We start from the raw sequence: 24,418 nt of genomic DNA, 5'->3' as shown, positions 1-24,418 counted from the left end.
AAATTACAAAGATGAAAGGCCGGAAAAAATTAAAACGGAATTTTTAAATAACCATTTTTAAAATCATTCATTTACTATAAGAGAATGGGAAATTTTTTTATTTTCCCGTTAAATTTTATTTTTGACCCTTTTTTATTAAAACCAAAAACCCTCAGGGTGAATTAGTCAAACCAAAAAAAGGGAATTTCAAAAAAATAATTTCAATTTATTTAAGAGGTTTGCAAACACCCTAAAAAAACGATTTAAATTTAAATACAAATTACCCAAAATTGGGAAAATTTTGTATCGTGTTATGCAGGACTTTCACATAAACCCCTTTTCAACATCAATTGGGAAAGTAAAGTTATTTTAAACAAAATAGAAAGATCTTTTTCATTTAAAAAAACACAGAATTTAATAGGAACAAAACCGCCTTTAAAAAAATGTTATGAATATATAAACGGGGAAAAAAAATTAAAAAAAGGGAAACCCTTAAAAAAAAATTAAAAAGCAATACAGAACTAAACAAGCTAAACCCAAAAAAGAACAAAAAAGGGCGGGGGGGGAGTGGCCAAAAATTTTAAAAAAACAAAACCCACTTAAAAACGTGTCTTTGGGCAAAAAAATGTAATTTTAAAAGGCGCCAAAAAACCCCCTTAAAAAACAGTTTTGGCCCTAAAAATTTCAAAAATGCCCTTGACCTAACTGATGAAATTTAAACCCAATTTAAAAAGGGTTTTTTATTAATATTTCAACCCCCTGGAAAAGGAGTAATTTGTACAAAAAAAGACCCCCTGACCTATTTTAAAAAACAACCCAAAGAGGGAAAAGGCCCGTTTTTCCAAATTAAAAGATTTTGTAAACAAAAAAACTTCAAATGAGAAAGGGCACTCCCATCTATAACAAACCAAAAAAAATCCCCCTAAATTTTTTTAATCATGTTTTAAATTTTTTCTTCCCAAACCAAAAAATCGATTTAAACTTATTTTTAAAAAAGAAATTTTTCATAACAAATTCTCAAATTTTAAATTAATATATAAGGGTATCGTCTATGATTTAAAATTTTCGTTTTGCATTAAAAATAATTTGAAGGAAAATTTAGTGTTTTAACCTGTTGCCCAATGTTTAAAAAATATGGCGGAACCATTTACCCCAAAAAAATTTTTTTTGCAAAAAATTTTGGTTGAAAAATAAAAAACCCTTAAAAAGGGTGTGGGACGTTTTTAAACGAAGGTTTTAAATTTTTTGCTCACGGGAAAACCAGTTAAAAGACTGGAAAGGACATTTAAAGAAACTTGCAAAGAATTTAAAAAAACCAGGCAATTACGAAGAACAAAAAGGTATTTAATTTGGGATTGGTGTACGTAAGGGGAAAAAAATGCGGGATCGGCGAAGGGAAAAAGGGTAATATAGCCCGGGAAACAGCGAGGAAAAAATTTTAAAAATAAATAAAAATTGATGAAAACCCAAATTTGGGAATGGGAGTTGGTTTAAATAAAAAGGTCATGGTTTTTAGAGTCTGATTCTAATGATTTGGTACCGTTTGACAATAGGCCATTTAGATACGAAGAATTTACAAGCATGCCTTCAAACACTTTTGAAATTGACATCGCCAAATTCGCCGTTAATACGTTAAACGAGAAAGGATTCTGTGTAATAGATGGTTTGTTTACAAAAAGTCAGATCAGAAATGCTTTAAAAGATATAAAAATTTGCGCAGACGATGAGAAATTTAGCAGCGGAAAAGTGGGTGGTGGCAGGACAAGTAGAGAGCAAGAAAAACAAGAAGTGATAGCCGATATTAGAAGTGATAAAATTATGTGGCTGGAGGGAACAGAAACAGATCTACAAGGCATAACATCAATCGTATCAAAGATGGATTCCATCTTATGGGAATTTAATAAGTTTTTAAACCAAACATATTTTATAAATGGACGCTCTAAAGTGAGTAAATATTTGATCTTTTGAGCAATTTTGTTCTAAAATATCAATGTTTTACAAAAGATAGAACGTGCCTACTAGTTTAATACAGTCTAATAATTGTAGATATTAAAAAAAAAGAAATTATACAGTACACTGATTCAAACAATTTTCATTGAAAAATGGATATTTTTTGTATAGTTACTCGTATGTGTAATGTAAATTGATTACAGATGATTTCTTATGATGCTATACTTGTAAATTCGGTAATCATTTAAAGTGAAAATTCTCACTGTGTAGAAACGGAATCACTACTGTACATCATTTACTGCGAGCTATATACACTGAAATGTGTATGGCCTTATTGGCCTAATAAGTTATTGTGATTATCATTACAAGCACCCTTTACATCCTGTCACTGTATCATGTATTGCAAGTTTTATACAATAAAACTTGTATCGTTTTTGCGATCACATGCAGTAGATATGTTTCTACACAGTATTTCAGAGTTATTTAAACTGCTCACAAACATGATGTTTCATGTGTTAGTATTTTTTCATTAAAGGCCATGGTCGCCTGTTACCCAGGTAACGGATCTTATTACAGGCGTCATGTGGACAACCCACATGGGGATGGTAGAGTTGTCACGTGTATTTTATATTTGAACGAAGGTTGGAACATCCAGGTATATCTTATATATACAGATGTTGAGTATAGTGTAGTAACTAAACTAGTTTAGAACAAATTAATGGTGTTTGTATTACCCTTTATGTGTCCTGACATTCTTTTAACTGTATTATCAACCTCTGTGCTATAGGTATTTAGATAAATATATACAATCTTTTGTATAAGCAGAGCTGTTTTGGCACCTATTTCAAACATTGATAGCACAGACTCGGCGTTACTTTTGCACGATTCGTGCGTGTTTAAAAAAAAATTTAAATTCCTGCGTCACTGGATATTGCATGTATGCATGGTATTCATGCAATATATCAACAAAAGTAAAAGGCAACATCTTATTTTGGTTGTCAGCTCCGAACAGAACATGTCAACAAAAACGAAGTCGTATCCTTGTTTTTGCTTAATATGCGTTTCCATCTGAAAACATGAATATTTTACCTTCTATCGACATAGAGGCGGATGAAATTTGTGTCCGTTAGATATTTTTTTCTTAATGAATGAATTTTGACAAGTTAACAGTGATCAAGCATACTTTATCTAATTTGACAAGAAATATGTTTGCGACATTCTTTCATGTGAGGAAGCTTTCCAGATAGCTAACGGAACGACGGTGGTTCGTTCGTGCCTGAAATAATGCACGGATGGGCATCTGAGGTCTTCCTTCACCAGTAAAGCTGGAACGTCGCCATATGACCTTTACTGTGTCGGTGTTAAGTAAAACCCAAACAAACAAACAAACAAACAAACAAACAAACAAACAAACAAACAAACAAACAAAACGACATCTTTTGTGAAAATTTACTTTTTATTTGTTTAAGCCATCCAAGTTCTCGGTGTCATTAATTAACTTTCATTAGAACGATATCACACTTTTATTCAAATGTTGTTTACTCACTTTAAATGTCTCTTACTAATTTTAACCTTATAGTTTAATACATTGTGCTAGTATAACTGATGTTTCATTAATTTATCACTCGCAAATTTACTCAGGGTAGTTCCGCATTGGATAAAATTACACCAAAATATTACTTTAAAAATACTGAAATTTTTTATAAAATGAAACCTTTTTTTTAGTGCTTTATTGGTATTAATTGATGTGTATTGATATATTACAGGAGGATGGTGGATTACTTCGGATACTTCCGGCAGATTCCGACAACTACATCGATATTGCTCCATTAGCAAATCGCTTACTTTTCTTCTGGTGTGATCGGAGGAATCCCCATGAAGTTCATCCTGCATACAAAACAAGGTCAGGTTTTGAGCATTTTAAAAGATAAGAAACTCCTTACTAAGGTAACATATTAATGATCTGGGGAAGTAACCATTGCAGATAGTTTAAATAAATAAATGTTCACATGTGTAACACAAACTTTAAGATTTTTTTTTGGGTAATTTTGACGAAACAAAAACAAAGAAATGTTTAAAATTTGACATGATGTGTGATCTTAGGAGTTTTAAAGAAGTATAAATCCTACCATAGGTATGCGATAACGGTGTGGTACATGGACGAAGAGGAAAGAAAAAGGGCAAAACAGGAATGCTTAGATGGAGGTAACTACTTATTAAATGCACATGAAATTTATAATTTATTTTAGAATTATGTTAAATTTATTTCCAACACGTGTTAAAAGCAATGAAATTCCTCGTGTGTTGAGCGTAATCAGAACCATAAGCAAGTTGCGTTCATGAATCATTTATAGACATACATGTACATCGAATAACTCTTTTAAGTTACAAACTGTTGAAGGTGATAAACTAAATTCTTACATTTTGTATAATTTTACAGTTGCCACAGTTACAGGCGAGTCGGTACTGAAAGAATGCCAACAGAAACAAAAAGAAAGGGTACATATCACCGTTTACACTTTAACATTGGTGTATTTTCTTTAGATTACTCGTTGAAGAGGTGAGGAAGATAAAAATAAAGAATACCTAAAGAACGCACAAAACGACAAAATTGCAAACGTCAAAATAATGAGCATATGGCGAGATATATTTTGTTCTTAAGTTTTTCCATTTTAATGTTGTTTGGGAAATGAAACCAAATTAATGCTTTCTGATTATTCTAAAAAAAATGACAGGAAAAGTCTTTTAAGATATGTCTAAGATCAAGTTTGAATTTGAATGCATATACTTTTCACAACTGATTTGTAAAATATGTAAATATAGAAGATAAATCATTTATTTCTAGGATGAAGTTAATCAAAAGATGAATGATGTTGCTACAGACGCTATTGCCTCGCTTTCGTTAGACGAACTCCAGGTGCCAGTATCAATCAAGACTAATACATTCTATAAACTTTTCTTTGAAATGTTTGATATAGCTATGTTATTTGATTTTTTTTACCTTTTCTGTACATAACTGTGCAGTTTTAAATGTCAATTAATTACATAGTTAAATAGAATGTAATAAACAATAGTGAGAGAAATTTAAGACGTTTTAAAATTGAGATTTGAGATCTTGAATGTTTTCATGATATATATTAATCGTATCTTACAGGCTATATCGTCTTTAATTTCCGGTCAGTCAAATGCTGATGACATTCTAGCTGGGATGGGCATATCTCCAGAAATAAGGACAAAGTTACTGAAGAAACTACATAACCTGGGAGCAGAATCTTAGCGTTTACCAGCATTTAGATATGTGAATGTGAAACTGTTATACTGATGACTTACATGCCTGCAGAATACAAGTTATAACTACATATAAACTAAAGGTTCTGTTAAAAATATCCCTTTATATGTATGTTATGTAAAACTGTTTTACTTGTTTTATGTGTATTTATATTTTGTTGATTTCTGATACATTCATGCCTTTAGGTCAAATAAAACTCTAATGTTTTAAAATGACACAGGTGATCTTTCAAAAATTAATGAGCCATGTCATGACAAAACCAACATAATGCGTTTGCGACCAGCATGGATCCAGACCAGCCTGCGCATCCGCGCAGTCTGATCAGGATCCATGCTGTTCACTTACAAACCGTATAACAAGTGGAGGAACTGATAGGGAACAGCATGGATCCTGATCAGACTGTGCGGAGGAGCAGGCTGGTCTGGATGCGTGTTGGTCGCAAAGGCATTATGTTGGTTTTGTCATGACGCGGCTCAATTATTCATTTGTCATTACAGGGTCATTACTCTCAAACCTACACTACACAGCATTATATATTATTATATAGGTTAATCGGAACTAGCAACAATTAACGAACGGTATATATATATAATTATAGATTTGTAAAATAGAACAGCTTCTTTTAGTTTATTCAATTACTGGTATTTAAGTAAATCCATATATAAAGTTAAACAGATTTTTAAAGGTTTATGTGTATTTGAATAAAAATAAATAGAGGATATTTGTTGGTTTTGCATGTAAGATTGAAATATAATTTCACTGAGTGAACACCAGATGCAATATTTTCACGAGTGGCGTAGCCACGAGTGAAAATATAATAGCTGATGTTCACGAATGAAATCTATATAAATCTTATATGTAAAACAAATAAATTTTCTTTTTATTTCATGCGTTTTAAGTAATTTAAGTAATTTTTATTGATTTTGCCGCGTAACGTCGCGCATTCTCCTTTGTGACGTCATTACATTTTGACGTCACATCAACAAGTTTGAAATATAGTTCTGTTAAATTTCTCTAATGTTGTTACATTTTTAACATAATGTATGGTGACATCGACCTTCTTTTCCGAAAGAAGTAAAATTTACGCATGACGGCATTGATTTTTGCCTGTTATTCCATTCAGTTTTGATTTTCTTTTCATCCGCATTCAGATATAGTCCGGCTACAGTGAAAATTATATTTTATAAATTTCACTAGTGGTTTATCAGAATATAATCATCTGATATATTACAATAAAACACTGGAAAGCATGAAATAAAAGAAAATTGTTTTTACATCGACCATATTTAATTGTTATAACTTTTAGTGAGAACTGAAATATACTTGTATTTCATTATAAAAAGGCTTCCATGTGATATTTAAAGTACATTTCAGCTCCAGGAACAATTATTAATGAGAAGATTGACAACAAGTGTTACATTACATCGGACTTATTTGGTTTTTGTTTGATTAAAATATTATACATGGAGTGTGGCTTTATATTGTACTTGAATGGTTTTTTTTTGAATTTTAGTTTCGTATATGGAATATGTAAACGTTTAAATGATACAAACGTCATGTGCTTATAACTCAAATGATATCAGTCGTCATAGCAACCAGTTGAATGTGTCATGGTCAATTCCACCTTTCTCTAAATAATGTATGCAAAAGACCAGTTGAAAAGTCTCTTTGATAAAGTCAGAAATAAGATCAGTTTCAACTTTGTTTATTAAGTGACCCTAGTTTAGGTCGGGACCATAATTGACCTCAGGGGCATGACATATAAAATAGAGAAACAATTCTTTAAAGATCATCCAAAACGGCGGAATTAAAAGAAATGCAGGCCCGGTTTGATTGAGCCTGTTCATGGACGGTATTGGAAAGTGCAAACTCCCTAACACCGACTAAAGCAGAATTCAACATTAACATGAAATTGTGAAATTTTGATTTTTGAAATATTGAAAGATGCGTTCATACGATGGTTATCATGGAGACTTCATGACACGGAGTTGGTATTCCATGAAAAGTGGCGTATTGTCGTCATGTTTTAGATTGCGTGAGACTTAAACCAGAAAAAAAAACAATGGGCGAAACTAAATAAAATGGAATTTTGAAAGGGGAACAAATGTTATAAAATTTTAGTAGATGTCCTCTTGGCAATGCTACATGCCGAATATCTGAGTAAACCCCCGGGGAATAGTTTATTTTGACCCTAGGAGTATGATATATATATAATGTTTTATATATAATTTTTGTAGAAGATTACAGGGTGATGCTACATGAAAAAAATCTAAAGTCTTGGCGTAGCAGTTTCTGAGAAAAAAGGTTTTAACGATATTTTATCTATAACAGGCTATGTATAGAAAGTGACCCCAATTAAGGTATGACCATCCAAATGCCTTTTTTCCGCTTTGAAGAATATTTAGATAGTCTACAATTAATGTCAATTGCAACTGTCGTAGGTTCAAACACGAGTAGGGCCAACTTTTTCCTCCTTTTTTTCTTTTATATAATTATACATCATTTAAAAGAAAGAAGAAGTGTTTATTTTAATAACATATTCTAATAAAAATTAAAAATGCATATTAAAATGTTTTCAAATTTGACAAGATTAACCAGTATTTTAGACAAACTTTGATAAAAGCGCCTCACTTGGGTTAAATTTAAATTTAGGGATATTTTGAATGAAACTTTTTAAGCAGGAAAAATGATCAAAAGGTGTTTAAAATGGGTAGTTTATGGTAACAATTTGATACTTGTTTTCCAAATATTTTGAGACAGTCATTTTGCTTTAGTCATTTGTTAGTTGAATGCTATTTTGTTCCTTAATAATTATCAATAGAGAAACATTTTTCATAAGAATGATTTTATAAATTATTTAGATTTTTCTTATTTCTTAAAAAAATCCAAACCCCTTCTAATATCCAAGCTTTTATTCAGAAAAATATCAATAACTGGTAAATTGTACAGTAAATTTTACTTGCAGACTTCCTTTAACGCTTTAACTGACTTATGTTGTCAATTTTTCACTTCCTCATATTGCTCATTAGGGTGATCATACCTTGAAAGGTGTGGTCATTATTTACCCTAGAGGTTTAACTTACATAACGTTTTTTTTGTAAAGGTCCATTAGGTGTTGCTTAAACATGTCTATATAAACTAAGTGACCCAAAGGGCATTACCAATCTTGACCCAAAAGGCATGATTTACAGAGCCACAACGTGATTCTACATAATTATGTACATGCAAAATTTCTAAATTTTTGGTAATATGCGTTCAGGGAAATAGATTTAAAGACATTTTAACTTTACCAGTCTATGTAAACTAAGTGAACCTAATGGTTTGGGGCCATTTTTGACCACTGGGGCTTGATTTCAGTAACTTTTGAAGAAGTCCACAATACAATGCCACCTGCAAAATATCTAAGCTCTTGGCATTGTAGTTTCAAAGAAAGACAAAAAATTCCCATGGCCAGCCCCCCCCCAATTTTGAACCTAGGGGCATGATTTTCATAATTTTTGTAGAGGAAACAGGTATTCTATATCAATAAAAATTATTTAACTTCGGCATTTTTTTCTTTTTAAAAGGGAAAGATTTAAAGACAGCTACTTTTAAGTCTATTAAAAAAGTGAATAATGGGGCAAAAGGGGGATTTTATATTATTTTTTATCCTTTTTTAGATGTCCAAAGAAAAGTTGATCCGACTGTCTAAGACGGACATTTCGTTTCACGAAAGAAGTCTAAAATGAATTTATACAAATGTATGTTAACGAAGTGATCCACTGCCCGGGAAAATTTTTAACAAAATAGACATGGTTCATATATTATAGTAGAGGACAATATAGTGATGCTAGGTATCTAAGCTCTAGGCATTGTGGTTTCTGACGAGAAGTTTCGAAGATAGTTTTACTACACGAAAAAAAAAAAAAAAAATCAAGTGACCCCGGGGCGGGACCGATTTTGACCTAAGGGGAGTGATTTTGATAATTTTATATAACTTTTGTACCTAGGTACTGATACATGCCAAATATTTAAGCTCTGAGCATTGCAGTTTCACCAAAGCAGTCTTGCGGAATCAACAATTAAATACCCATGTTTTTTAATTCTTCCGATGAAATCTACATTTCGTTTCAATATATTTTCGTATTATATTGGTTTATAAAAGGTCAATTAAATCATATCAGTTACATTCACTGCCTTTGTCACTTTTATCAAAGTACATATTTGCTTTTAATATTCAATTAAGTATGCCACGACGAGGCAAAACGGTGTTATAACACAGAATATTGTGGTAATGTGAGACATAATACAGTGTAAACATTAACTTACATGTCCGGTTATTTCCTGAGTTTTGACGATAAATGATAAATTTTATTAATTGCTGTTGTTTTGTTTTTTTTTTTGCAAGATGAGAGCATTGCCGATGATCATTACCTAACGGAAACAACATAAGTTATGTTCAGTTCTGCTAACACGCTATATTCCAACTTTACAAACATTTTGCTCCCTGCGAGCGGACACGATTTCGGTTTACTTAGCACCGCAAAGGGTTTGATATCAATCTGCACCCGACGGCATTTCTTTTTCCGTTAAAAGACTATCACTTCAAATATAATCATTTCGTGCTCTTCATATATTATACATGATATGAATTATATACTTCTGAAATTTCAACAAAATTATAATCCATACAATATACCGTGTCAAAATGTCCATCAGACCATTATATGCATCATGTAAAAATAATTAAGGTGTTGCTGCCGAAATAAATGACCATATCTTTCCGATGAGCTCTTCGTTATTCTCTCATGTTGTGTTAGTAAATTATGAGTTAATCAAAGTATGTCACTTGATTCAGATAACTAAATGTTACCCATTAACTGACTTTTTCCGTCCTATCGTTCAATCATTTGTCAATATTTGTATATCTAAAGTATGCTATCAGGAGGCAAAACTGGTGTTCTTAAACCATTATCGCGGTAATTCGAGCCAGAAAATAATCTGCAACTTTCAGTTATTATGTTGGGTTATTTCCGTATTCATGAAGAGACTATAGACGGTACAGTTACAAAAATACAATTACCGTGGAAAGTCGGTTAATCAGTTTCTCTCATAGATAAAATAATATCATGACCTAATTTTCGTCTCCCGCCTCGTTTCGTCGGGATCTTAATTGTGCTACTTTGCCTTCCTTTAAGGCATTGAGTACTTTTGTTATTGTGTCAGTGTGTTTGTTTTGTTTACCCTCGCCACCAGATTGAACCATATGTTATACAATACAATACAATACAATACAATACAATACAATACAATACAATACAATACAATGCAATGCAATGCAATGCAATACAATACAATACAATACAATACAATGCAATACCATTTATATACACTACAATATAATATTTTTGAAAATCATTCATTTTTTCCAACTGAATTCAGATAGAATATTCAAACAGAGCATGAAACATCGTTTTTCTTAGTCAAATATGTAGAAAAAATAGTTAAGTTCCCCAAACAGTCGTTAACAACATATAGACTGATTGTTGTATCATACATGCAAATGCTTTAGTGCTTTGTTTTAATTGTATTTTTACACGCCGTTGAAAACAATAATGTAAAAATTTAACAGATTATTCACGCAATTTACTTATTTAGCGCTTTAATTTCATTCTACACATATGTTACACAACAAAACGGCACAACAAGATTTTTAAATCCTTTAAAAATTTTTAAAAGTTGAAATTTCCTCGGATCCCTTTTTAAAAAAAAGCTGAAAGAAAGTTGTTTAAAAAAAAAATCAATATTAGTCGACAAAGTAGGTTTTTTGTCGAAGAATTTTTTAAAAATGTGCAGTAATATTTTCATAAATTTATAATATAATTTGTACATCAAAAATAAAGGGGCAAATAGTGTGGCAAGATTTTGGTAGATTTTAAAAAAAATTTTTTCAAATCGTTGTGATAATTTTTTATTTGAAAAGGAAAAGGGAAACATTCTTTTTTGTAACATACCACCACATGTAGGTTCAACAACCTTTAAAAATCAAATTGTAAATATTTGGAGTTTGATATGCAAGAGACAAAATAAAATAATGTAAATAGACATAATTAAAACCTTGAACAGATGAAATGTTTTAGGCTCGATTTGAATGAGTCTAGTTCATGAACGTTTTCCCATATGCAAACTTCCGTTTAAGTTCCCAAGCACCGGCTATAGCCAGAACATTTATATATGAACTTGGCTTTAATTTATTAGCATGACTATTCGATAAGAATAAGTATAGCTATTGTAGTCACCCGAGCGTCGGCGTAACCACTTATGTTAAAGTTTTTGTAATACCTCAAATATTTTCAAAGTCCATTGACATATGGCTTTGAAACTTTGCACACTTGTTCACCATCATAACCCCAACCTGTAGACAGGAGGAGGTAACTGTATCAAGCATTTTGACAGAATTATGCCCCTTTTTCGACTTAGAATTTACGTTAAAGTTTTTGTCATAGTTAAAATATTTTCAAAGTCCATTGACATATGGCTTTGAAACTTTGCACACTTGTTCACCATCATGGCCCTACTGTAGACACTATGTTTGTTTGTTTCATTTGGCTCCTTTTCCCAACAGTAGCCGCATCATCTGGTCTACACGTGAAAGAAATTTGATCCATTGCAGATAAGAAAACAATGAATGTACTTAAAGGGACTCTCCACTGAAGTTCTGACATTGCGGGATTTATTTTGGATATTAAATGTACAATTTAATGATGATCTGGATCAATAACTTGTGTGCAAAGTTTACATTCATTCTCTAGCCAGTTGACAAAATTATACTGCATGAGCATATTGTGCAAAATGGCTGTTTACATTGAAAAGCCTCCTGTTACAACTGCTATGACACTATAAGAAAATGCTTCAATACTGACCAAAATTGTCACAAATGTTGAATGGACCATAGCCTTTGAAATCGCATGCTCAATCTTAAAATGATATGTTACCAAGGTAACAGTGGACATCTCAAAATTGCAATAGGGCCTTTTTTCACTATTTGAGGCCTAAAAAGAGGAGGGGGAAAAAGTCGTCAGAACACGTCTCTATAAGGTTAAAGGTTAAGTATGAAAATAAATAAAGAAAAAATGAAAGCGTTTAACGCTCTTTAATTCAGTTCGGACTTGTTGTGCAGTTAAATTTGGAAAGCTCGCACATGATTGCCTTTTTGAAAGGTCGCGAGAAGGTAAACTCCTATTGATGCCCGTCAAATCCTAATGCGTAGCGTTTATTTGGAGTAATTTTAATCAGATTGGAGTTGGTAATGCTTATAAAATGCATAATGTCCATCGCGCTTCTCCTTTAAAAAAGTATTGAATTAAGAAATATTTGCAAATGACATTTTAGCTCTTTAAATTGAGCGTTTACAAGCCATATTGTGCATGAAGTTACTCGTGTGAGGAATTTTTAATTGTGAATAAAATTCTTGATATTCTGTACTAGGCTTTACATGCAGGCGCTTTTATAATGCATACATATGCATTTGAAATTTTAATTCAATAGATCATAATTATTACTCAGGAATTTGATATCTCTTGTATAACTTTGTGTTCGAAAAATTAAATCTTTGCCACTTTTTAGTAAATTTATAAGGTATGGTGCAAGTAAAGGCGCTCTCAGTTTCGTTTTGCAAGAGTTTCCCTTTTTGCTTTATTACCCTTTGTTTCATGTGTTTCATTATAATATGCTATAATAACTATAACATATTGTGACAAGGAAACACATCACTGCACATTGTATTACAGTAAATACCCTCAATTAAGACCACCATTGGGACTGAACAAAAGTGGTCTTAATTGCGGAGTGGTCTTAATTGTGAATATTGTTATCATTGTTTACAAATTTATGACCATGGTCTATTTTAGTCATTTTGTATGAACTAACAATATGTATCTTAACATGCAAATACAATATAAAAGTGTGTTATAATAAATAATCTGATAAGAGGAAAACACATTTCTGAAGAAATTTAACATTTAATTCTCTTTGGTCTGATTTTACTTATTATTTTCGGATTTTATCTATATGATGTACATTATTCACCTATAAAATAAAAAAAAAAATAATCTTCACAAAATAAATGTGCTGACCGCAACGGTAAACGACTCTTAGATTTACTTTATCTTTTTTTTTTTCATTTACCCAATAATTAACAGGTTTTGACCCCTTGGGATAGCAAGTGTCACACCTAAGAGCATTCAACCAGAAAATAACAAATTAAAGATCTAGATAGGTGTTGACTTTAATATCAGTGGTCTCAATAGTCAAAGGGGCAGGACGTGAAGTATAGTTGCACACTTGGTTCAAGCGAGAAAATTGGTTGCAAACTTGACAAAATGGCTATCGAGTCATGATTATTTACAACACTTGCACGTATTTTCTTCAGGTAAGTGGATTTGTATGCTATTTTGAAATTCTTTAATTCTCTATTTCTTAAAGCAATGATAATGGCACACTCGGTTTAAGGCCATAGCTTCAAAACTTCTGATATTACGAAGTTATTGAAGATATAATCTGGGTATATGTACATATTTTGAGATTTGACAAGTGACAGTCCAGGACGATTTATATGCTCATTGATTCGCATCTGTAAGTTAAAAAAAAAAAACAACAACAAATAAAAACATGACAAAATATGTATCTTTCAATACTGTGTTAATGTTTGAATTTGCATGTTCTAAATAATATTTCAATACACGAAAATATCTTGTTCAAGCGCATTTTAGTTGCAAACTTTTCTTCAGTCAAATATTAAACTGCCAAAGGATTCAACTAAGATCATATTGATTAGTGACAGGTATTCCTTGAAAAATTTATAAATGCATTTGTATTTTTTTCACCTGCTTTTCAAGGTGTTTTTTTTAAATGGCGCTGACATTTAGGAGTTTCTTTATTCAGTTGTCAATTGTTATCATTTACTTGCGCGACCACTCCACGTTCCGACCTTTGTGCCCTCTCCTGCTTTTTGTTCGATGCTCTACTGAATGCCTTTGCGGTAGTTCAGTGTGACAGGATTTTTTCGGAGATTGCCTTTAAATGTCGCTTTGCATTGTTGACCTTCCAATATTTTTCCTTTTTTACAGCCATAAAGTTTTGAGTTTGGCATATGGAAACTCATTTTCAAAAGTATAACAGTACACGTAGTTGGTTTATACAGACCCCCATCCCTAGCCACATGTGAGCAATTTGTAACTGACTTTTCAAATTTCATAGAAGATATCTTACCTACATACTCTAACTTGTTGATGGGAGACTTCAACCTTCACCTTGACAATGGTAGTGGTGCATCTACAAACTTCCAAAATTGCCTTCATGCTATGGGTTTAGAGCAACATGTCAACTTTAGTACACACACTGCTGGAAACTGTTTAGACTTGGTTATCACTGAATCGATTAATGGTGTATGTGTACTTAAATGTGAACAAGGACCTTTTCTCTCCGATCACTGTGCTGTCCACGTAGTCATTAATGTGAAGAAAGAAAACATTACCAGTAAAACTGTACAATTTAGAAACTGGAAAAGCATATCCCATTCTGAATTCTCTGATGATTTAACGAAAATTTCAGTTGATAGTGAAGATGTCAATACTTTTGTAAACTTGTTTGAATCAGAAATCCAGTCTGTTATCGACAAACATGCTCCAACAAAGGAACAAACTAGGATATGCAGAACTCAAAAACCTTGGTTCAATGAGTCAATATTGGAATCAAAGCGTATTGTCCGGAAAAAAGAGAGAATTTGGAGAAAGTACAAAGAGCCAGAACAGTTCAAGAAATTTAAAGAAGCACGGAATAGATACTGTAAAGAAATTGATTCTGAGAAAAAACTTGTAATAAGTGAGAAAATTCTAAATGCCAAAGGTGATTCAAAAAAACTCTATGGTTTAATTTCGGAATTAACTGGTACTAAAGCTGAAAATCCTATGCCTCAGTTTACAAATGACGGTGAGCTAGCTGAGAAGTTTGCAGACTTTTTTATGGACAAAATAGCTAAAATTCGTAAATCACTTCAGGATTTTCCAAGCTTCATTCCAAATGTCAAACAAATTCAACCTTTAGAAAATTTCGAGGATCTTACAGAAACACAGGTGAAGAGCCTTATTTGTGAACTAAATACCAAATCGTGTGAGCTGGACTTAATACCCACACATATATTAAAGTCACATCTAGATGAGCTTCCGCCAACCATTACCAAACTGGTCAATCTATCTCTGTCTAAAGGCGTATTTCCAACACACTGGAAACAGGCAATCGTTAGACCCCTTCTTAAGAAGTCTGGTTTAGAATTACAATTGTCAAACTACAGGCCTGTCAGTAACTTATCGTTTCTTTCAAAATTGATAGAAAAGGCTGCGCTCTTCAGACTAAATAACCATGTCGATACCCATAATTTGTTACCCAAAAATCAATCAGCATACAGGCGTCATCATTCATGTGAGACTGCTTTACTCAGACTTGTCAATGATCTTCTAGACGGTATGGAGAAGCAAGAGGTCACAGCTCTAATTGCAATAGATCTAAGTGCAGCTTTCGACACCGTTGACCACAACATTCTACTCGACGTGTTACACAGTCAGTACGGTGTCAATGGTACCGTGTTAGCTTGGGTGGACTCGTACCTGCGACCTCGTAGTTGTCGCGTCAGTGTTAATTCTACTGAATCGACTCCACGATTGCTGGAATGCAGTGTACCTCAGGGGAGCTGTCTTGGTCCGTGGCTCTATCTCACATATGCGGGAACCCTATTTGATGTGATACCACCATCCATATCTGTGTACGGCTTTGCTGATGACCACATTGCTAGTCAACGCTTTCGACCAACTTCAGTGACCAATGAACTTTAACGCTATAAAGCAACTTGAAGACAGTGCTGTAATCATCAATGACTGGATGAATGCCAATAAACTCAAAATGAACACCACTAAGACAGAATTCATTATGTTTGGTAGTAAAGCCCAACTTGGTAAATGTTCAATTAAAGAAATTGATATCGCCGGTGATAAAATTCAAAATGTCAGTGTCATAAGATACTTAGGTGCCTACTTAGACAAGGGCCTAAGATTCTCAACACATGTTAAGACCAAGTGTAGAACTGCTATGTTAAATTATTTGAGAATAAAGAGCATTCGCAAATATCTGACTCAGGACGCCACAAAAATCCTAGTATTGTCGCTTGTAATCTCACATTTGGATTATTGCAACGCTATATTGTTTGACATTTCAGAAAGTGAGTTACAGAAATTACAGCGTATCCAGAATATGTGCGCTTAACTTGTTTTGCAACGCGGAAAATATGATAGTTCCAAAGACTCTTTGTTGGAACTGCATTGGTTACCAATTAAAGCTAGGATCAATTTTAAAATACTATGTACAATGTATAACTGTTTTATGAGCAATGCTCCGGTTTATCTAACAGAACTATTACACAAGCCTGTCATAAAAAGACCAAATCTCAGATCTGTTGATAATATGGATTATTGTTTTGCTGTCCCCTTTAACAAAAGGAAAACATTTAACGACAGAAGTTTTAGTACCGTTGGTCCAACTCTCTGGAATAAATTGCCTCTGTATATAAGACAGTCTTCGACTTTGGACATGTTCAAGAAAAATGTCAAAACCTACTATTTTAGAGATTTTTACGCATTGTTTTAAGATTATGATTGGGCTGTAAACTGATAGAGATGTGGAAATGTGTTTGAAATTTTACTGAAATACCCATTCATTTTTATTTTCTTTTAAATTATTTTTTATTGTTTTTTTCTATAACTATTCTTTCTTTTTTTAAAGTTTTTAATACTTTATATTTTACACGGCTGATATCTTTAACATATTTTTTTGTAGTTCATTTGCCATGCATATGTGTTGTTTTTAAACTATATGTACATACTTTTATTATCCTTTTGTACAACGCCATTGAATATGTATATAGAAATAGGCGTTTAATTAAATAGAACAGTTTCAGTTTCATATAACAGTGGTCTCAATTTTGTTACAATTAGGTTTATTTTAAAATTTCCGACACAGTATTCTTCGGGGATTTAGAATTAATAACATTTATTTTTGTGAGAAACAGTAAACATATTCGTGTAATTCGATTTCTCAAAAGAAAAAAAATCAGATATTGCTACAGTCAGGTTGTCATTGCCGTCCAGAAAATTCGCCTTGACTCATAAATGACCGTGACCTAAAAGGTCAAATGTTTGAAATTTCCTTAAGATTTGCTATAATTGGCTATAACTTTGTTATTTATGAATAGATTGTCTTCATACTTGCATACAACAATTATCTGTACAGGATCTTTAAGCAGACTCAATTGATTATGATATTTAGTCCTAAGTGGCATTGACCATGTAGTTCAATTTAATGATTCTTTTCCCCTGAATTTTGCCTTCATTGGCCATAACTTTGTTATTTTTGAACACAAATACCCCAAGAACAGAACGGAGGAACATGGGAAATAAATTGAACAAAAAAGAAAGTAGAGATGATGTGATTCCAAGCATTTTTTTCTCTAACACACGGACATGGGTAATCATAGGTGAAAAGAAAACAAATCCGAGGTGTTATGTTAATGTGATCTATTACGTTATTGTTTGAAACAAAATCATTTATTATCGAACTTTATCAAAACCATTGATTATTTTGTTAACCATCATGTTGCCATACGATGCGCAATGAAACGTTTATCTTTTTAGGGGTATTTATCCAAACAGCATTTTACATTTTCGGAAACTGACAATGTTAGTACCTGATGTAGAAGTGAAAACATTATTTATCAATAGATTTGTATCAGTTGGCTCATGATATAGATAGCAATCCAAGATAATTGTTATACTATAGGCCTGAGCGTCGAACTCTAATTTATCTCTATGACTAAAAGCAATGCAGTCTTTTTCAGATATGCATTTAAGTTCACAAGAAGCATAGTCAATGGCACTTGATGTAGTTACCGCTTGAGAATTCTGTATCTTAAAATTTTTTATTGTAAGGAAATCATCGGAATAATCAGTACAATCTGAAAAATCTGAAAGTCGGAAAAAATCAAGAGTCAATCAATTAATATATTTTAATATATATTGTAAAAATAGATTTACTTATTAAAAAGTGTTTTTGTTTGAATTGGGTTTTACGTCACACCGACACAGTATAAATCATTTGGAGACGTCCCAGCTTAACTGGTGGCGGAGGACCTCGGGTGCCCCTCCGTGCATTATTTCAGGCACGAACGGGCACCTGAGTAGAACCACCGACGTTCCGTAGGCTAGCTGGATAGCTTCCTCACATGAAAGAATCCTAAGTCCCTGTCGGGATTCGAACCCACAGCGGTGAGGGGCAAGTGGTTTGAAGTCAACGACCTTAACCACTCGGTCACGGACGCCCCTATAAAAAGTAATAAAGTTTAGTCAATACTGTGCCAGTTAATACTGTTAATTATTTGATATTATTTAACGGAAAAAAACTATGTCTTTTAATAAATACAAAGTATCAAAGTCGAATGCTATGGTCGCATATAGACATATGATAGAGTTAAAAAAATACGATATTTTTCTTAAAATTTACTTAGGATATGACAAAAGAATCATTTTAAGAGAAAAAATCAATTGGGATCAATGAACTCAATTTCGATAATTTACAAAAATGTTTAACAAGGCCTTTTTTTGACCCTACTCATGTAGCTGACTTTCATTTGAGAGATTTTGCAATTGTTATATAAATGTTGGTTTTCGGTAGTTTGTTTATTTTTCGTATAGTAAGGGAACAAGATTTTAAATGAAATTAAGGAACGTTAGACTATTTATATAAGTCTTTGAAATAACTTGGACTTTGATAACTTCAAAACGAGGTAGGTGATCCCAAAGTTTGTTCTTTTAAAACGTTTTTTTCCTCATAATATATATGAAGATCATGCAAAGTTTAAATAAATTATATAGCTACAGTTTTCATCTACTAAGTGTCTATATGAAAATTTTATGTCCATTAAAGGGATATTCAGGCAAAACAATGACAAAAATATTAAAATGATCTTATGTTCTCAAATCACGCTAAAATGACATTTTTTAAAATCCCAACATAAATTTCGGTATAAATTCTTTATATCTTTGGTTTGAAGTTTAAATATATCTATATAATTTTTTATGTTAAACGAAATTTAGACGCTAGAAGATTCACCAAAAAGTTTTAAAACAAGTCATGTGACTTGAACAAACCCTGGTAGTTACAGGATAAGTCATACATTTTTACATGTTCTTTAACGTTTCCAGAGTTCACTGTTACAATTATTGTGAAATCTTAGCGCTCTAACCTGACCCACGCGGGTCAAGTTAGGAAACCATCATTTTATTCTTTATATGGAGAAAAGTTTTGTTCCTATGACTGTCTTGTGTACTAATTTTGAGGACATTTACAAAATAATGAATGTAACATTCAAAACTAAGAAATGAAAAGTTTGCCTGTGTCTCCCTTTAAAGCTGTATGATATCATGTATTAAAGTAAAGTAACATTTTCACGAATGCAGTATTAAGATTACAAGCTCGGCTGGAACAAGATATGATTAAATATCAACAAAATCGACCAAATTTGTCAACAATGAGACTTGATGTGATTATTTTAGACAACAGCCACTAAGTCAATATTTACCTTTTGTCGAAACTTCACAATCGCATCGAGGTCCCTTCAAAGCAAATCCGTCACAGATGCACTCTACATTATTCTCCTTTAATACGCATTGACTCTTTTTATCACATAGACCTTTGACAAATAAGAAAAAATATAGAACAGAAAATATCGGAGATGATAATTTAAAAAAATGTAAATGTGGCTGTATGGCAAAGTATGTGGCGGTATGTCAAAGAATGTGGCGGTATGGTCAAGTATATGACAGTATGACTAAGTATGTGGCGATACGACCGAGTATGTGGCGGTATGCCTATGACCAAGTATGTGGAGATATGGCAAAGTATGTGGCGATATAGCCTAGTGGTCTAGTCGTTGGACTAGTAGCTTTAAACATTGCTGGCTGCATGGCTTAAATCCGGTTGATGCAAGTCGTGGCTTCTAAGAAACTTTACACTCACTGTTTAGTTCTGGTTGGTTTCAGTAACGGGCTTTAAAGTGTATCTTTAAGTTATAATTCCAACACAATCAAACAAAAATTAAAACTATGAATAAAACCAAATGTTTAAATTCTTTTATATGGATGCTTTTTATTAATTTTAAAAACCATTATGGTAGAGGACAAAATACGTAATGTGTATCACAAATACAAGTAAAACGAAATGAATATTAAAGATTTGTTCCACTTTTGTTCTGCATGCCTCCAGATTAACTAAATTATTAAAAGAAAATTAAAATTCAGTAAAATGTACTAGAATGTTAAGAAAAGTATAGAAAATTAAAACTCAAGTGATAATTTACATGTTATGTGCGATTAATGACTGATTTTGCTGTATTATCAACATATTTCTACATCGTGACTAACCCAGTAATGGCTTTTTTGCATATTTTGATCATGGATTGTTAGTGCCGTTTGCAATGTGTAAGTTACTTTCATAAAATTTAAAATAAATACATTTTCAAAATTCTCATGAGGCATGTTGCTTTTAAAGTTTCTTTTGTTTGTTTTGGTTCTGTTTTCTTGCAAAAAATAGAATTACTGACAAAACTGATATAAGTAAAAGAAGAATGCAATAGGCTTACATCTTCTGCAAAACATTTGACCTTCTTCTCCAAGGCACGCCTCTTCTGCTTTGCACTGAAACCCACCAATAAAAGTTTGAATTAGCAATGCCTTAGATAGAAAATCGCCAAAGCTTTTGATCATTTCAATAAAAAATCAAAATCAAATAAATGACTACTTATAAGTTCTTTCTCCATAACCAACTTTACGGATAAGCAGGTTTACTTCAAAACACAGGCAGATGACTACAAAATCATAAGAACAATACAAACATTTTCATCTGAAACACAGCTGGTCTTAGTACCACACGCAGCGTCCGATAGTTGTACAACACCTGAAGTAACCAGAGCCACCTATAAAAATGAAAAAGTTATTTATAGATACACAAATAAGCAACCTCGGTTAACTCAAGTGATAGAGGGTTGGAATGCGAATCGGGCATCTCGGATCGATTCCCTTCTCGGACGTTGCAGGTTCTCGGACTCTTTTTTTTTTAAAAAAAAGACTGAAGGATTTTGCTTTGTAACATTAAAAACCAAGAACTTTTCCCAATAATATATGTAACTTTAAAACTGATGTCTTTCAACCAATGGCATGCTATTTTTGATTTAATACTATAAGCATAAATATTCAACATTTGTAATGTTTAAAACGACTTTATTCTTGCACATCCACGTGGAAGAAAATCGTAAAAAAACTATTTATTATATTAATGATACCATCAAATTAATCTGTTTTCGTAGCTATTTTGATTTAATAGGACATTTCTGATATTTCATATTGTCTTCTATAGTATATGGTAGTTTTAAATCTCAAAATTTCAATTTTGATAACATTTACAAGTTGAGTTATCAATAATTTTAGCATATTCAATGGTCAATCAACAAGATTTTGATGGCTGCTATATACTTCAAACTACATTTGAGCCGCGTCATGACAAAACCAACGTAATGGGTTTGCGACCAGCGTGGATTCAGACCAGCCTGCGCAATCCGCGCAGTCTGACCAGTATCCATGCTGTTCGCTATCAGTTTCTCTACTTGTAATAGGGGTTGTAAGCGAACAGTATGGATCCTGATCAGACTGAACGGATGCGCAGGCTGGTCTGGATCCATTCTGGTCGCAAACGCACTATGTTGGTTTTGTCATGACGCGGCTCATTTGTGAAAAGCTTTATGTGTTAATGATGGAATCGTTAGAGATTGTAACTTAAGTATGTAAAGTATCTTATAATGCATATTTAGGTGGTATTGATGCGTAATATTTTAATGTATAAATGTGCCAAAATGTCATCAAAAGCAGTTTAACATACGGAAGGAAGTGTATTTTTCAGACTTTTAAAATGAAATTAAACAATTGAAGACGATATAGAAGTTTGGTGATTTTTTAAGTAGATTTTATATTTTTTCTTACGTTGAAATTTATACATGTATATCAATATCAGCTTTGCTTTGCTCTAAGCCTCCCTGACAATGTCTTAATCGTAAGCAATAATAAAATTGAGGTGCTACATGGAAAAAATCTTTTAAAAAGTAGTCTCTCCATTGAAAAGAGTCAAATTATATTATGATAATTTTCACTGTGAAATTAAAAAATATATTTTTAACAGATAAATTAGTAATCCACTCAAAATAATAAAATAAAATATTTCTTTTGGCTTTATTTTAATAAAATATTTCGATTGGTACTGTTTACATCTATAATTTCTCAGTTTACATACTTTTTTAAGTAAATGTTTAAAAGATTACGTTATATCTCAAGTTAATAACCTACTGATAAACATGTATATAAGAGATAGGATAATATTTATTTTTTCTTTCATGAAATGTTATTGAAATAAAATCTCATATAAGAACACCAAGAAAAAAAAACATTATTAATTGTAAAAAGAGGAAACTTACAAGCATCAAATATAAACTACTTCCCATTTTCAAAACTGTTTTTATATTGCTTATACAGAATCTTTGAAAGTGAATAAATGATAAGCGCGATAACTGTCTTTCGTTTATATAAGCGTTACCTCACTAGTACATTGATTGTTATACCTGGAATACATGTACATTACAACATGTTTGCAGCAGGTATGTTTCTTTTTCTATGTAAGAAAATAATGAAATGATTTATGCAGGACCATTGTATGATACACTGAAACGAATGTTTTATCAACATGTGAACATTAAAATAACATGTACTTAGAAAATGGGGAAAGAAAAAGACCATAAAGTATGACTTAACTCAAAACAATATTAGACATTTATGATAAAAAGGGAAAATAACATTATGTTCATTCCAACACACAAAAAACAAGGACGAAATTAGTTTTGATGTTTTATATTAAGGATATTAAACTGTGTAGTATTTGAAGTTGAAGAATACTGCAATCAACACAAAGAAGCGACAAAATGATCATTTCTCGAATCATACTTAATGAACCGGACTTAACCATATTATCTCTATTCTTATCCATCACTTACATCCCTTTTTTACAAACAACAAGTTTGAAATAGTTTTACTAAAGCAAAGAATGGTTCTTGTGCAATGCAATTACATGAAATTAAAGATAAAAGGATTATATATTAATACTTCAAAAACGTAACAGCGAAAGTCTGAAACTTGATTATTACAATAGTATATCTTTTTGCACATAATGCCAAATAATGTCGTCGTATATGAAATACATGTCATATGATATGTACTGAAAGTTCTTAACTAAAATACTTACTGCAAGCGTTACATTTCATAAAAGCTTTTTAAACTTTTTTGTTAGATTATTCTGTTTAAAGCAGCATGCCTCCAGATAAGCGAAAATATTTCAATAATCAAACTTGTGAAAAAATGCAATAAGACTAAGAAAAGTTCGAGATTCAAAATTTAAGTAATAGTTTACATATGGTGAATTTTTCATTATTTGTTATTATATTTATACTAACGCAGTTAGGGCATTTTTTGCATATTTTTACCTCTTTTTGTAATAAACTTGGGTTGTAAGTGCAATTGATTATGTGTAAATTGCTTTCTTTTGGTCACTATACAAGATTATACATTTACTTCCAGTTTCAAAATTTTCATGAAAATAAGCATAAATCTGGAGGCGTGCTGCATGTGTCCCTTTAATGCTTGTTTTAATGTAATCATACTATTTTTACATACAATTTCATTACTCTTAATTTGTTGACTGTGTTGTAAGAAATATAAACAAGCTAGTATGTGAGAAGTTAGCAGTAAACAGTGAGCTAAGCAAAAAGGCATTACGATTTATATAGGGAAATCAATGATTTGCTGATATGCTCAGCTGGGTAAGCAATCTAGCAAAGCATTCCAAAATAAAGTGTAGAAATGCTTTGCTGGTATGCTCAGCTGGCTAAGCAATCAAGCAGGCCATTCCTGAATATAGTATAAAAATGCTCTGCTGGTAAGCTCAGCTGGCTAGCCAATCTAGCGGGGCATTCCAAAATATAATGTAAAAATGCTCTGCTGTTATGCTCAGCTGGCTAAGCAA

General features: G+C 32.1%; 1 protein-coding gene and 1 long non-coding RNA gene across 3 annotated transcripts; one reads left to right on the top strand and one right to left on the bottom strand.

The window, feature by feature from the left end:
* Window positions 1–1,498: 1,498 nt before the first annotated feature.
* On the top strand, window positions 1,499–6,686 carry LOC132715924 (egl nine homolog 1-like). Of its 2 annotated transcripts, XM_060699037.1 has the most exons (7): window positions 1,499–1,923; window positions 2,465–2,584; window positions 3,696–3,832; window positions 4,064–4,134; window positions 4,370–4,428; window positions 4,775–4,846; window positions 5,084–6,686. In XM_060699037.1, exons 1-7 carry the CDS (start codon window positions 1,561–1,563, stop codon window positions 5,204–5,206), a joined length of 945 nt encoding a protein of 314 aa, XP_060555020.1. In that variant the 5' UTR covers window positions 1,499–1,560; the 3' UTR covers window positions 5,207–6,686. The 2 variants fall into 2 exon arrangements, with proteins under 2 accessions (XP_060555020.1, XP_060555021.1); XM_060699038.1 differs by lacking the exon at window positions 2,465–2,584.
* A 13,200-nt stretch (window positions 6,687–19,886) lies between these two features.
* Window positions 19,887–21,280, bottom strand: LOC132715926 (uncharacterized). The gene is made up of 3 exons (XR_009623745.1): window positions 21,192–21,280; window positions 20,940–20,994; window positions 19,887–19,991 (listed from the first exon to the last, which is right to left on the bottom strand). It is a non-coding gene; the product is annotated as an uncharacterized LOC132715926 (long non-coding RNA).
* Window positions 21,281–24,418: the final 3,138 nt, after the last annotated feature.

The sequence above is a fragment of the Ruditapes philippinarum genome, unplaced genomic scaffold (genome assembly GCF_026571515.1).
Source record: "Ruditapes philippinarum isolate M1 unplaced genomic scaffold, ASM2657151v2 ctg7525_1_1_1_1, whole genome shotgun sequence".
NCBI lineage: Eukaryota > Metazoa > Mollusca > Bivalvia > Venerida > Veneridae > Ruditapes > Ruditapes philippinarum.
Note: the sequence above shows the minus strand (reverse complement) of the source record. Positions and strands in the feature narration are given on the sequence as shown.